The 13,701-nt window shown below is 40.6% G+C and overlaps 1 protein-coding gene across 1 annotated transcript; it reads right to left on the bottom strand.

Moving 5' to 3' along the window:
* Window positions 1-3,077: 3,077 nt before the first annotated feature.
* LOC137608555 (AN1-type zinc finger protein 5-like) lies at window positions 3,078-9,512 on the bottom strand. The gene is made up of 6 exons (XM_068335028.1): window positions 9,306-9,512; window positions 6,994-7,177; window positions 6,752-6,893; window positions 6,520-6,623; window positions 5,321-5,449; window positions 3,078-4,528 (listed from the first exon to the last, which is right to left on the bottom strand). The coding sequence occupies exons 2-6, from the start codon at window positions 7,148-7,150 to the stop codon at window positions 4,380-4,382; spliced, it is 681 nt and encodes a 226-aa protein (XP_068191129.1). The 5' UTR covers window positions 7,151-7,177; window positions 9,306-9,512; the 3' UTR covers window positions 3,078-4,379.
* Between the last annotated feature and the right edge of the window lie 4,189 nt (window positions 9,513-13,701).

Below are 13,701 nucleotides of genomic sequence, written 5' to 3'. Positions count from 1 at the left end.
AACTATTATTACATCTACCTCAATAAAACTGTAAACACTTCTTCAGTTTATAATTTAGCAATGAGAGAAGTAATATAAGAGTTTTTAAAGTCGGGTGCATTTAAATTAGCATATTTATCAAATAACTGCCCTGTTAAATACACTAGTCAAATTATTTAAAAGTTATTACTGTTACCTTCTGTTGTCCAATAAAGATGTCAAGTGATGGAGATTGAGGCACCGTTCGATGTAGCTCTTGAACTTTTCTTGCTTTAGACGATGAAAGTTGTTGTGAATTTTTGCAGGTCAAAAACGATGTTTTCTCTCTGAAATCTGCTTCAGAAATGAGCTTCAGGAGTTAAAGGAGTTAAAACGTCTCCTCAGGTGTTTCTAACGGTGGTGCCGGTTTAGAGAGAATCCTGGAAAATCATTGGTTGAATGCCACGTTATGGGCGTGACCAGATTTTCTTTATGACGTCTCCACTTCCGGCTAGCTAGAGCTGTGGTGAAGTTAAAAAGAGTTCAAAATAACAAAAGACAGACGTCATTTTTGAAGCTGGTGATCGTGCTTGGAATTTGTCACCAGTTTAGGCAGATAAATAAAAATCCTTTAAAAAAAAAATCCCTTCGGTGCTCACAGCACTTCCGGTATTGATGGCGGAGTGGAGGTAAACAAACCAGCCGGACTTCCGGTAACATTCGTTGAGGTTCGGGCCTGGTGCGGGGTTGACAGCTAGACATACAAATTTATGGAAACCCAGTTCTGTTAATACATTCCAATTTAAAATTACCAAAAGGCACACGAGTTATTTTAGTTTAACATTATCAGAATAAAATATTTCTAAAAACATTTTCTTATTTAGCCTTAGTTGTAATCTCCAGTATAGAACTACAAATAATGTTCTTTACCTGCAGTTTATTTTGTCTTTGTTAGTTTAATTTTTGTTCATTTATGAGTCAATTGTAATGACGCATAAATTTGGCACCAAGACATAATTGGTAGCTCCGGTCTACCGTGAAGATGATGGAGGATAAGTTGTACTATTTATTATTCATGTTTAGGAGTGGGGGTACAGAAGGAGGAATTAAGGAGACTAAATTAATATCGTCTCCTATTTTAATGCTTGTCTAGACATACAGGGGGTAACAAATTCAAGTATTTCATCTCTCAATTCATTAACAAAATTATACAAAATATCTTTGCAAGTGGGGTTGTTGGACACTGATTATGGGTTTACTATACAAAAGCACTCAGAGGAGAGAGGAGAATCAATGACGGAATCTTTAATGTTAAATTTGTATTATTATTAAATGAGCTGGACTACATGTATTCACTGGTAGAGATCATTTTTGGAACATATTCAAGGAGACTGAAGATTTAAAAAAAAAGAAAAACCCCAGATGAAGACCAATGTATAAGACAAAAAATTTAAAAGCAAGACGATTCTTGGTTCGATTCCACGTGGGGCCTTTCTGCGTGGAAGTGGAAGCCTCCAAAGACATGCAGCTTATGTGAATCACTTTAAATTGTCTGTAGGTGTGATTGGGTGTGTGTTTCTGTGAGACTTGTCCAGGGTGTACCCCACCTCTCACCCACATCAGTTGGGATACACTCCAGTGTAAACCACAGTGACCTGGACATAGATAAGTGAATGTAAGTGTCTCGTCTTCAGAAGATGAATGAATGAACGACGGACTCTAGAGTGTTTTTCTCTCAGGACCAAATGATCCCACTGTCTGTTTCTTTCTGTAAAGCAGCTGAACTCAGATCTCACACCAGTATATAATTTAATCTATTGGATCTGGATAATTATCTTGACCCACACCTCACTATTCTGATTGACACAGAAATATAAAAGTATTTACGTGATTTTAATATTTACGAAAGTTATAAATAAAACAGATGCATCTCTCTGAATTGCCCCAGAGTCAAATGCATTCTCTGCTCACCCGCAGCCCTTAACACCCACATTTTGTGGAAAATTGGTGTAATTCTGCCAGGAAACCAACCACCACCACCAAGGGTTGTAATAATATGACATAATAACTAAATCTCCTACAATCTCATTGTCTTTGTGGGGAAAAAAATATGTCAGTTTGTGTAACGCTTTCCTTTGGTCTCCAGGGGTCTTCAAAGTTACATAGTTTTCACCAGCAGCAGTTTGACAGCAGTCATGCTTCTGATACAGAGCTCTAAAGAAGTTTGTACCTTAACGGTCATCCTGTAAGAGAATAGTTAAATTGTGTTTTAGTCCTACATAAATTTTAATTTGACAAAACATGTACTTAATATTTTGGTGGAATTCTTTGTAGCATTAATTTTCTGTTAAATCCAACCCGTCTACTCTGTTGGTGTTGAGAAGAAAAATATTTTTAAGCATATTGAGCACCGAACTATGCCAGAAAATGTGGAAGCAATTAATTAATTAAAAAATAACTGAATAGGTAATTCAGGAACAGAAGCTGTTTCAGGTTGTTCTTCTGTAAATGAGATTTTTGTTGTTGTTGTAGTGAATTACACCTAAGCACAGAATTTTGTTACAAACTGAAAATAATTTAAACACACATTTTGAACTATGAACCCCAGGATTAGAGTCAAAGTGATGTAATCTCACCAAAACGTCTTTAAGAACCACGAGGAGAACAGTTCTAATCTCTAGGTGGTCAACCTTCACCTCCGAAAACACGAGACTGCTTCTTGGAATCCTGAGGGGAAGGCGTGTTTATAACAGCATGTGCTGCTCATGCTGATGAATGAGTCCTCTTTACACGTGTGTGTGAGTGTGTGTGTAAACAGTTCTCGTGGGGGTACAGGACAACGGGTGTCTTAACGTGAGCAGAGTCCATGCTCGCTGCAGCAGATCCTGTTTCCCCTGCAGACGTGAGTCACATGGTATCGCAGAACTATGGCAGATTAACTGCCGGCAGCTCGAGTCTCTGCTGGAACTGATCTGAACCGCCGTTAGAACCGGAGTCACACCACGTTTCACAATGTTTGTACGTTTTCACAAACTGATCAAGAAGGCATGTTGAAATGTGATTTATCTCACGTGTATTGACGGTGGAAATGTCAGAAAGAAGGGACATACATTTTAATATTACATTTGTGAACATAATTTATTCACGTCATACAATTTTTTATTAATGGAGGGTTATGCACACTGCAGTATATAAATAAAGATGTACAAACTTGCATAACTAAAGGGTAAAAAAAAAACAAAAATGGATTAAGCAGCCGAAACACAAACTGATCTGAATTATCAATAACCTGTGAACCACAGATCTCATCATGTCACACAACCACTTGGCCTCAGACGACGCCCACACACACCCAGCCATCCACATCTACGACGACAAGAGCACAAGGTTGGGTTTCATACACAGGATGCAAACATCTGACACTCTCAATGATCAGAGTTTGTCAGCTCACAGTACAAATGGAGGAAAACATTCCATAATGACATAAAAGACAAGAGTATTAGTGGATCTACACATTTCCAAAGGTAGAAATTAATACAGATTTAGGCTACTTTTCTTACAACACACTGGTTTTCTGGAAAACAAGAAAAAAAAAGGGAAACGATGTAAATGTGACTTTAGTGGATCGGTTTTAGGACCTAAAAAGCAGAATCCACACCTGCCAGTCAGGTCCCAGTAGAGTGGATCACAGCATTCAGCCAAGGTAAACAGGGGGGAAAACAAGTCAACAATCCGACTACATTGTGCTTCTACAGCCATACACACAGTTGGATGGGAAAAAAGCATCAGCTAGAAACAAAATCATTTCTTCAAAGTCTGTTTGCATTGTTTCTGAGTAGCTGTGTGTCAACGGGGGCCCGGAGAGGACGAGATTCCAGAAGCATTTCACATTGATAAAAACTTAAGAGGACTGATGTTTGAGGAAAAAAAGTGAGGGTTAAACTCTGACCAAAAAAAAAAAAAAGGTTCCGTTTTGCTACTCAAGCCAGCAGAGAGCAAGCATAGTTGACATGGCACCATCAGCCAACAGCAGTAACAGTCGGAGTCCAAAACCCGAGTGTCCCAACTCTTTCCCGGCAAAGTTCAAGGGATCTCAGGGACACACAACACAGACCAGCGGTCATCGAAAGCAGTTTCTCAAACAGCAAATCCTTCCCCGTATCCTTCCCGGTCACCGATGGACTCACACCCCCCCCCATCCCTGCATTCACACTCAAACAGCCAAACATTTTAAACACACATAAAGGAGACTGAAAAGCTGAAAATATACGTGAACTTTCATGCACTGAGAGAAAATCTCAACTGTGTAACAAACAATGGCAGAAGGGGGGAAAAAAAAGGTCCTTCAGGAAGAACCCTGGGCTTAAGTCCATTTCTAAAACCATCACTCCAAGTATTCAAGGTCAGGCTGACGGTCCTTTTCATATTCTCTGGATCTTGTCCGCCACAACCACGGGGTTCTCTTTACGGATCTTGTTGGCAGCTTCAGCTTTGTAGTCATACGGACAATTATGCTTATCGGAGTAACGGTGAAGTCCACAGAACAGATTCCCACAGCGGCAGTCAAAACCTGAAACGCCACCGAAGAAGGGAGTCGAATCAGCAACACACGTACAGAACATCCTGACCTGTACTCGTCCTACACTGCGGTGTAGGAAATGTGCTGAAGCACAGATTTCTAACAGTGGAGTCATTTTTAAATCACTAGTAGAGGAATTAGAGCAATATTTTGAAATAATGTTGGGGAATATGCCTTTTCTGTTGAATATTTTAGAAAATAAAAAAGTCTTTAACACCCTGAATAAGTAATGTCAGTCATCCGTGGGCCTAGTTTCAGCCGGAGCTGATAAATACAGTATTTTCTGCACTATAAGGCGCGCGCATATATACATACATATATATATATATATATATATATATATATATATATATATATATATATATATATATATATATATGTACATATATATATACATATATATATATATATATATATATGTACATATATATATGTATATGTATATACACACATACACACACATATTATATATAAATAAAAATATCCAGCACACTGGATAATAAGGCGCACCTTCAATGAATGGCCTATTTTAAAAATGTTTTCATAAATAAGGCACACTGGATTATAAGGCAAATTGTCGGTTTGAGAAAATTAAAAGCTTTTAGGTGCGCCTTAGAGTGCGGAAAATACTGTTCTTGTACCTCCTGTAGTTACCTTCATCAGCGGTAGTGAAGACAAATTCTTTTTTCAGTGTGACGGGGTTTTTGCAACCGTAACTTTTCCTCCAGTTGGAACACACCCCACTTCCCACACACACACAGTTCTAGCCGGGTAGTTTCTTACCTGTGAGGCCAACCTTTTTGCGGCACATGAAGCAACGATTCTTCTTTGGTTTTGGGGGCTCTGGGGCTTTGTAGTCTTCACTGCCAGCAGTGGAGGGATGGGAGGCTGAAGATGTGGGCTGACTCAATACTGGAGACACAAAACAAAACATTCAGTACAACTCAGTAAGGCAGATCTCGTGCTAACGTCTGCAGGTGAAACACTGTCACGGCCTGTCTGGCAGTGATTTACAACTTGGTCAGATACCAAAGAGGAATTAAAAGACAACACAATGATTATCATAGGGTAGCAGCAGCTGCAAGGACACAATCCTGACAGAAATCACAGGAAAAATCAGTTACGGAAACCATCACAGCTGACTGGACCTGTGAAAGGCTAAAAGGGAATTGAGGAGGGTTGGAACCGCTGATCTTTAAACTGTGGATTTAATTTGTTTACGACATCAATTGATCCAATGTTTGTTCAGTCTCATCTTGGACTTGGTCGAAGAATGAATTAAACTGACCAACAATTCAGGCTTCCAACAATGTTCAATTCTTTGAGACGGTATTAAAAACTAATCCTCTATTTTGAAGCTGCTCTCTCACATTTCTGCTAAGAAGGTGAACATGTGAGGATAGAACACCGCCAGAAAAAAATCCTGATAATGCTGTTAAAAAAAATCTAATCTGACTAAGGGAAACATAAATACAACCAGGGATACCATCCTTTAATAAATATGCTTCTGAAATACAATAAAAGCTGTACAATTATTTTTCTCACGTCAGACTGCATCATATGTTCTGCACTTTGGTAAACTGGCTGTTTTTAATAATACAGTAATCCCTCATTACTCGCGGTTAATGCGTTCCAGGACCAGCGGCAAAAAACGAAATTCCGCGATATAACGACAAACTTTAATTATTTACGATAAATTTAAACGTTTATGAACTCTCCGCATACTGATATTAAACCACCTTATATCTCTAAATCCCACAGTCTTATAGATTGTTTAAAGCGCTTTAAAGTGTTTCTTTAACACACGGAAGTGCACTGCATTCCGGGACTCACGGAACGTACTTCCGGATGCCGTCAGCCAATAGAATGCATGTACGGTATCACGTGACTACCTATTAAAAATCTGTGATGTAGTGAAGCTGTGCCTCTTGAAGCGCGAATACGCGAGGGATTACTGTAGACCCTTGTTGTTAGGTACCCACCCGGCTCAGTTAGCTCTACTTTGCTCCCTGTGGCTCCTTTCTCCTCACAGAGGAGACTCAGCTCAGTCATCTGTTGTGTTACAGAAATGGCTGCTGGAACCCCACTGGAAAAAAAAAATCCAAAAAATAAGTTCTAGTATTGTGACGATGACGTATGGTGATGAGAAGTTAAATATTATGGACTCCATATCAAGCACAAAGAAATAAATGAAGTGCTAGTGGATCCCATCACCTGAGCGCCTCGCTGGTCTCAGTTGTAGCGGCGGCCTCTGCTGCCTCCTCTGCAGCAGCTGCGGCGGCGGCTGCGGCATTATTTAAAGTGGCCTCTAACCTCTGGATGGCAGAAGCCTCAGCTGTAGAACTACTGCTGCTGCCTGAGGAAGGGGAAAAAAAATCACCATGTCACAGTCAGACAGTGAGGCTGGAAGCTGAGATCACCTTGCACATTGGGGGAAAACCTGCAGCAAGACTTACCCACAGAAGTCAAAGAACTGACCCCTCCATTGTTCTGCCTTGACAGGTGCTCCTTATGGCATACAGAGCACATACCATTAGTCCTTGGGTTGCCATAGAAACCACAGCCAGTGGGACATAGCATGGGAACTGGGCTCTGATTGGTCTCCTGGGCCATAGTGATGCCTGCCACCTGTGAGCTGACCTGGAGACACAAACAAAAGACACAAGCTGTGAGTGATCACCGCGCAAGTAAACCACAGCACAGTGGAGAAATGGACCTACACACAGTGGCTAGACAAATGCTACACAGGTAGAAAGGAAATTTAAAAAAGCTGTGTGTCATATGTGACATACCATTCTAATGAGATTAGTATGGTATGGTAAACAAACATTCAGTCATCCAGTCTGAACTTGTACAGCTGGATCAGATGAGGATAGCCATGCATTAGAAAATACTTCAAATATATTTTGGAGATTAGACATCATCTGGAATTTGAGGTATTGTTATTTGATTGAAGTTAGCTCCAACAGAACCAACCTAAGCCTGGAGCACAAACACTAAGCTGCTGAGTCAAGAGACGTTTGTCAAACAATTAAAAACAACAGTGGCTTCCATATCTTTTGCATCACTTGCACAACGAGACAATCTGTGATTTAATTATTGACAGGGTTGGTCATCGGGAAGATAGTTGCAAACAAACCCATCTGTAACGCCAGGTTCTCACAAGAACAGCTTAAATGATTTCCATGAAATTTCCCTGAAGGATGGTTCTTGGGACAGAACAAGCTCACTTAAGTCATGGTATGGATCACAAAAAGGGACAGATTCTGAATTCTTCTCTTTGCGTGCTCTTTGACACTGTGGATTTCATCTTAATTTGTTTAATACAATTGACACTAACGCATGGATCCTGATTGAGAAAGTCCAGTAGAGGATGGTATCTACATTAGTGTGTTTGACAGGGACACTCCAGCAGATCCAGACGTCTGGCTGGGATAAACTATGGTGTAAATGTTACGAGGCAAATCTTGGGAACGATTTAATTTAATTAACAGAGACTGCTGTGCATCTATGTTTGTTAATATTTACTATAAGGGAAAAATATATAAAAAGACTTGGGGGGGGGTGGGGTGTTTACAGTCCTGACAAAACAAGACCTTCAAGTTGACTGTGTGCCCCAGGCTCACATGGATCTGTGTGTGGTGGCGTCTGTATGTCAGGAGTGCAATGTGACACTGATATCTCACACACACACACACACACACACACACACACACACACACACACACACACACACACACACACACACACACACACCTCGACACAGTACGGCTATGAACACAGCTATTTATAAAACCACCTCGACAGGAACGCAAACAGCAAACAAAGCTTGACTGGTGTCGTTGTGACGCTTTCAGTGTAGATGTTAGATGTTTAGGGCATAAATAATAATTTTCAATAGATGAGTGTTAAGTTGCTCCCTGATGAACACACTGGGCCACAGCGGTGTCACTGCTACAAATCCACCGAGTCATGCTAGCAAGCTAATAGCTGCTGCTAACGCCTGACTTTAAAAGGCTTTGCTACGCTGTTAGCATGGACACAATCCACTCCGAATTACACATTATTCTAGTTAAAACTGACAAATAAATCACAGTCCTGTGTTGTTCTTTATACAGATTGATGTAATGTGTGATATTTATTCACAAACGTGTGTAGATTCTCGCCATCTCGTTAGCGTTAGCATGCTAGTAGCTAGCCTAAAAAGAACTACTAGCATTGTTGCCTTCATTGTCTGCTCTTTGTTTTTTGTCACCAGCAGACTCGACATGATTACAGCATGTTAACAGTAATTTATAAGGAATATTCAAATGTGAGTTTTAACAGACAATTACAGTAACAGACTATAAGAGTAAAATCCTTAGAAGTCATTGTAAAAGCTAAATATAACCAACGAGATAACTAAGCCCAAGTCTTAATGCTGGGGGTGCTGCGAGGAGAATTCAGTCACGTTCCGGGTTATTTAGAGACAAAGATCAACAAGGAAACCAAACAAGAACATCACAGTGAGTTTATGGACTAGCTGTTATTTCACACAAGTTTTAATAAATCGACAATATCCCACTACAAGTTTACACGAACACGTGCTAAGCAGAGAAAGCATTTTAAATCCCCACTAGTTCAGTAATTCTCATATTCGAGCGAGCTGGGGGGAGGAAAAAAGGTAACTTGGATAAATGTTAATGCTAATGGTAGATAGACTCCACTTCAGACAACTCCCAAAACAACACCAAACACTACCTGGCGACGATTTCACAAGTTAACTTACCTTCCTTGTGTGACAAACGTTGAATTTTTTTGTTGTTAAATTTCTTTTCAGGATACTTTTTTTTTTTACGCTCTGTGGAATAAGGTGAAGTAGGTGTATCTTACTAAATCTAACTAGGGCCGTCTAGATCTGTGGTTGTTAAAGCCGTTCTTCTCATCAGACGGACTCCAGGTCCTGCTCTGTCTCCTTGCTGACGTCCTCTGTCGCTGATTAGTGCAGGAATCTGTTTTGCTTTTACGTGAGGCGTTCGCGTTCCTCTTTTTCCGGTCGACGTCACGGAAATTGTGATTGGAGGGTGAGCGTTGTTGGAGGAAAGCCAGAAAAGATTTCGACATTAAATGTGATGCCTCAGCCAGACAGACAGACAGATCATATCCTTGGACTTGTTATTGCTTAGTTAAACATGTTGACGTAAACAGTAAGGATAAACACCTACGTGTTGTTGGTCAATTCAAGACAAGTTTTCAGATGTTGTGTTGCCTTCAAAGACTACCGTAAAATACGGAACCGTCAGGAAAATTCTGTCTATGTACACGAAGAACTCTTAGAGTGTACAGTACTGTAGTTCCATGACTGACATGTATGTTTCGATGTTTGCTGGTCGTGAACTCGGTGTTCCAGGGATGTCCTTCTTGTTTTTTCTGATAATTTAATCATCACTGGCCTCGTGCTGATAAAGCTACTTTTACATGTTTAGATATGATATAATATGACATAGGCAAAAGTGCCACACATCACAGCATGTACAACACAAGATTATTTATAACATACGCCCCTACACAAACCTTCATAAAAGTAGATTTCCATAGTAATTAAAAAGAGAAACTCAGAGCAATAACATGTTTAGTCAATGATTAATCAGTTCTTTGAGTTACATGATTTGCTTTAGGTGATTTTGATTCCTTTATGTTCTGTGATAGTTTGGTAGATTTAAGCATTATTTTAAGGAAGAACTTGGCTTTCCTCTTTCTTGGGTGTTTTTTTCCCCTTATCACTGCTGATTGGTAAGGATCCATTCATCCCTACTACAAACCAGAGGATGAACACCCATGAATGCGTAACCTGAAACATTATCTGTTTCAGTTGACTCAAAGAGTGAACAGTTGTGAAACTTTATGGGGAAAGATGCTCTGAGTCTGGGTGAGAGGTGGTGGAGTATAGACCCCAACCAGCCTTAGGAGATAATGATCGTAATCTGATATAGGTGACGTTTTAACAGTAGAACTCCCAAGGCAGTCACTTTGACTGCTTTCAAAATTTGAAATGTCATAACTTGGTTTAAAAAAAACCCATGTACCGATAGGACCCTGACTTTTCCTAAATGTGTGTATATTTTGTTATGACATTGTTTGATCTTTAAAATTTCAAAACACAAAAGAGATCTGATCCAAAGCTGTTTAAGTCAATCCAATGGACGTTAAGAAAGTTCTTGAAGACGTTTCATCCAAGAGATTTCTTCAGTTCTTCCTTGTCCCAAGATCTGAACATCGGTATCCTGACACTGACATTCAGATCTTGGACAGGGAAGATAAATGGTTTGAGAAATCAGGGAAAGAAGCCATCCACGTCAGAGTGGAGAAGAAGCCAGTGGAGAAGCCATCTCTGAACATGGTGGGTGGTCTTCGACATCACCTTTCTTCCATTACAATCATGTCCTTTCTAAACTCCCTAAAAGACTGTCTCAGCAGATTAACCCAGGTGATGTGTCTCATGCTAATAACACTCATTAGCATACAAAGGTCAAACTCGCTTTTCAATGACCCCACTTTGACACCCATATCAACAATCGTTGAGGGGCCAGACGGGTGTTGTTGGAATGTGAATAGCACTGACCACACCCCTTTTTCTTCTTTTCTTTCGGCTTTTCCCTTCAGGGGTCGCCACAGCGAATCAATTTCCTCCATCTAGCCCTGTCCTTTGAATCCTCTTCTCTCACACCAACTACCTTCATGTCTTCCCTCATTACATCCATAAACCTCCTCTTTGGTGTTCCTCTAGGCCTCCTGCCTGGCAGTTCAAAACTCAGCATCCTTCTACCAATATATTCACTATCTCTCCTCTGGACATGTCCAAACCATCTCAGTCTGGCCTCTCTGACTTTATCTCCAAAACCTCTAACACGTGCTGTCCCTCTGATGTACTCATTCCTGATCCTATCCTTCCTGGTCACTCCCAGAGAGAACCTCAGCATCTTCATCTCTGCTACCTCCAGCTCTGTCTCCTGTCTTTTCCTCAGTGACACTGTCTCTAGACCAAACAACATCGCTGGTCTCACCACAGTTTTGTACACCTTTCCTTTCATTTTAGCTGAAACTCTTCTATCACACATCACACCTGACACTTTCCTCCACCCGTTCCATCCTGCCTGGACAGGATGGAACGGGTGGGTCCACACTCTCCATTGCTCTGGACTGTTGACTCTAAGTACTTAAAATCCTCCACCTTCTTGATCTCTTCTCCCTGTAACCTCACTCTTCTACTTGGGTCACTCTCATTCACACACATGTACTCTGTCTTATTGTGGCTAACCTTCATTCCTCTCCTTTCCAGGACAAACCTCCACCTCTCTAGCTTCTCCTCCACCTGTTCCCTGCCCTCACTACAGATCACAATGTCATCTGCAAACATCATAGTCCATGGAGATTCCTGTCTAACCTCGTCTGTCAGCCTGTCCATCACCACTGCGAACAAGAAGGGGCTCAGAGCTGATCCCTGATGCAGTCCCACCTCCACCTTGAACTCCTCTGTCACACCTACAGCACACCTCACCACTGTCTTACAGTCCTCATACATGTCCTGCACTTCTCTAACATACTTCTCTGTAGACTTCCTCATACAATACCACAGTTCCTCTCTGGGCACCCTGTCATAAGCTTTCTCCAGATCTACAAAAACACAATGCAGCTCCCTCTGGCCTTCTCTGTACTTCTCTATCAACATCCTCAAAGCAAATACTGTACCTGTAGTACTCTTTTTTGGCATGAAACCATACTGCTGCCCACAAATGCTCACTTCTGCCCTTAGTCTAGCTTCCACTACTCTTTCCCATAACTTCATTGTATGGCTCATCAGCTTTGTTCCTCTGTAGTTGCCAGAACTCTGCACATCTTCCTTGTTCTTAAGCACTGACCACACCCCACAGGGTTAATAAGCTGGGGCATGACCAGCCACCTTCAGAACTGAGGAAGTCTCTTGGATGACTTAAACAGCTTTGGATAACCATGACCTGGATAACTGAGAACCTACACAGAAAAAAGAGATCTGTTTATTACTGCCTAGAACAACCATAGCCAGTCATTTTGACTGCTCGGACATTATGTGTGTATAATTTGGATTATCATTAAAATATCTAAGAATAAATTGGTGGAATAGGTAAAAACACATCAAGACACTAAATTAAAACCGAAATGATTGAATGTTTTATTTATATAATTGACACAACGTAGCTTCTCTGCAATAACACATCCAAATTTGAACTTTGAAATTAAAAACAAATTTATCTCTGTGGGAAAAAGAACAAATGTATCCTGCGGTTGGTCTCATCATTACACCTGAACAATGAAAATGACTGACTATTATGGACTTTCAATAATGCTGTGGTGGCTGCCAGCCAGCTGGAGACACTGCTGTTAAGATGCCAAGATGGTTTGCTTATGGCTCCCAATCGCTCACAGACAACACAGTTAACCTGTACCTTCCTTTTGCAGCTCCAACTACCTTATGACATTTGACACAATTATCCTTTGCTTTATTTTTCTTATACATTTGCTTTAATTTTCTTACACATTCTTCACTTGGCACTGCTTTCTCCTCTCCATATTCTGCTGTTCCAACCGGGGCTCTCGCACCCACCATCATTTTGCTTTCAGTTGTCCTGAGCAAAGTTCCTTTGCTAGTCGCATTATGAGGTTACTCTGTGATATCATCTTATTGGTGCATTTCTCCAACAGGATCAAAGCATTTATGGCAGCCAGGTCAAGAGTATTATGATAGATAGATAGATAGATAGATAGATAGATAGATAGATAGATAGATAGATAGATAGATAGATAGATAGATAGATAGATAGATAGATAGATAGATAGATAGATAGATAGATAGATAGATAGATAGATAGATAGATAGATAGATAGATAGAAACACCACCAATGGCCATAATCATGTAGGAGCTTACACTGAGTATTTCCTCCCTATTTGATCAAGCACATCCATCTACTCCAATCTCGGTTATGTTGTAGAAAGTAACAGTCTCCAGGTTAGCCTCATGGCCACTTGTGATGTTGACAGCTGCGTGGATTGTGATTAGAATGGCGACATTTTTCCTTGGTTAGCACTGATAGACTGTTAGGGTTGCACTGTCACATTTCAGAACCTCTTTAGTGTGCAGGGCCCTTTT

Source organism: Antennarius striatus, chromosome 15 (genome assembly GCF_040054535.1).
Source record: "Antennarius striatus isolate MH-2024 chromosome 15, ASM4005453v1, whole genome shotgun sequence".
In the NCBI taxonomy this organism is placed as follows: domain Eukaryota; kingdom Metazoa; phylum Chordata; class Actinopteri; order Lophiiformes; family Antennariidae; genus Antennarius; species Antennarius striatus.
This window is presented reverse-complemented; position numbering and strand designations above follow the sequence as displayed.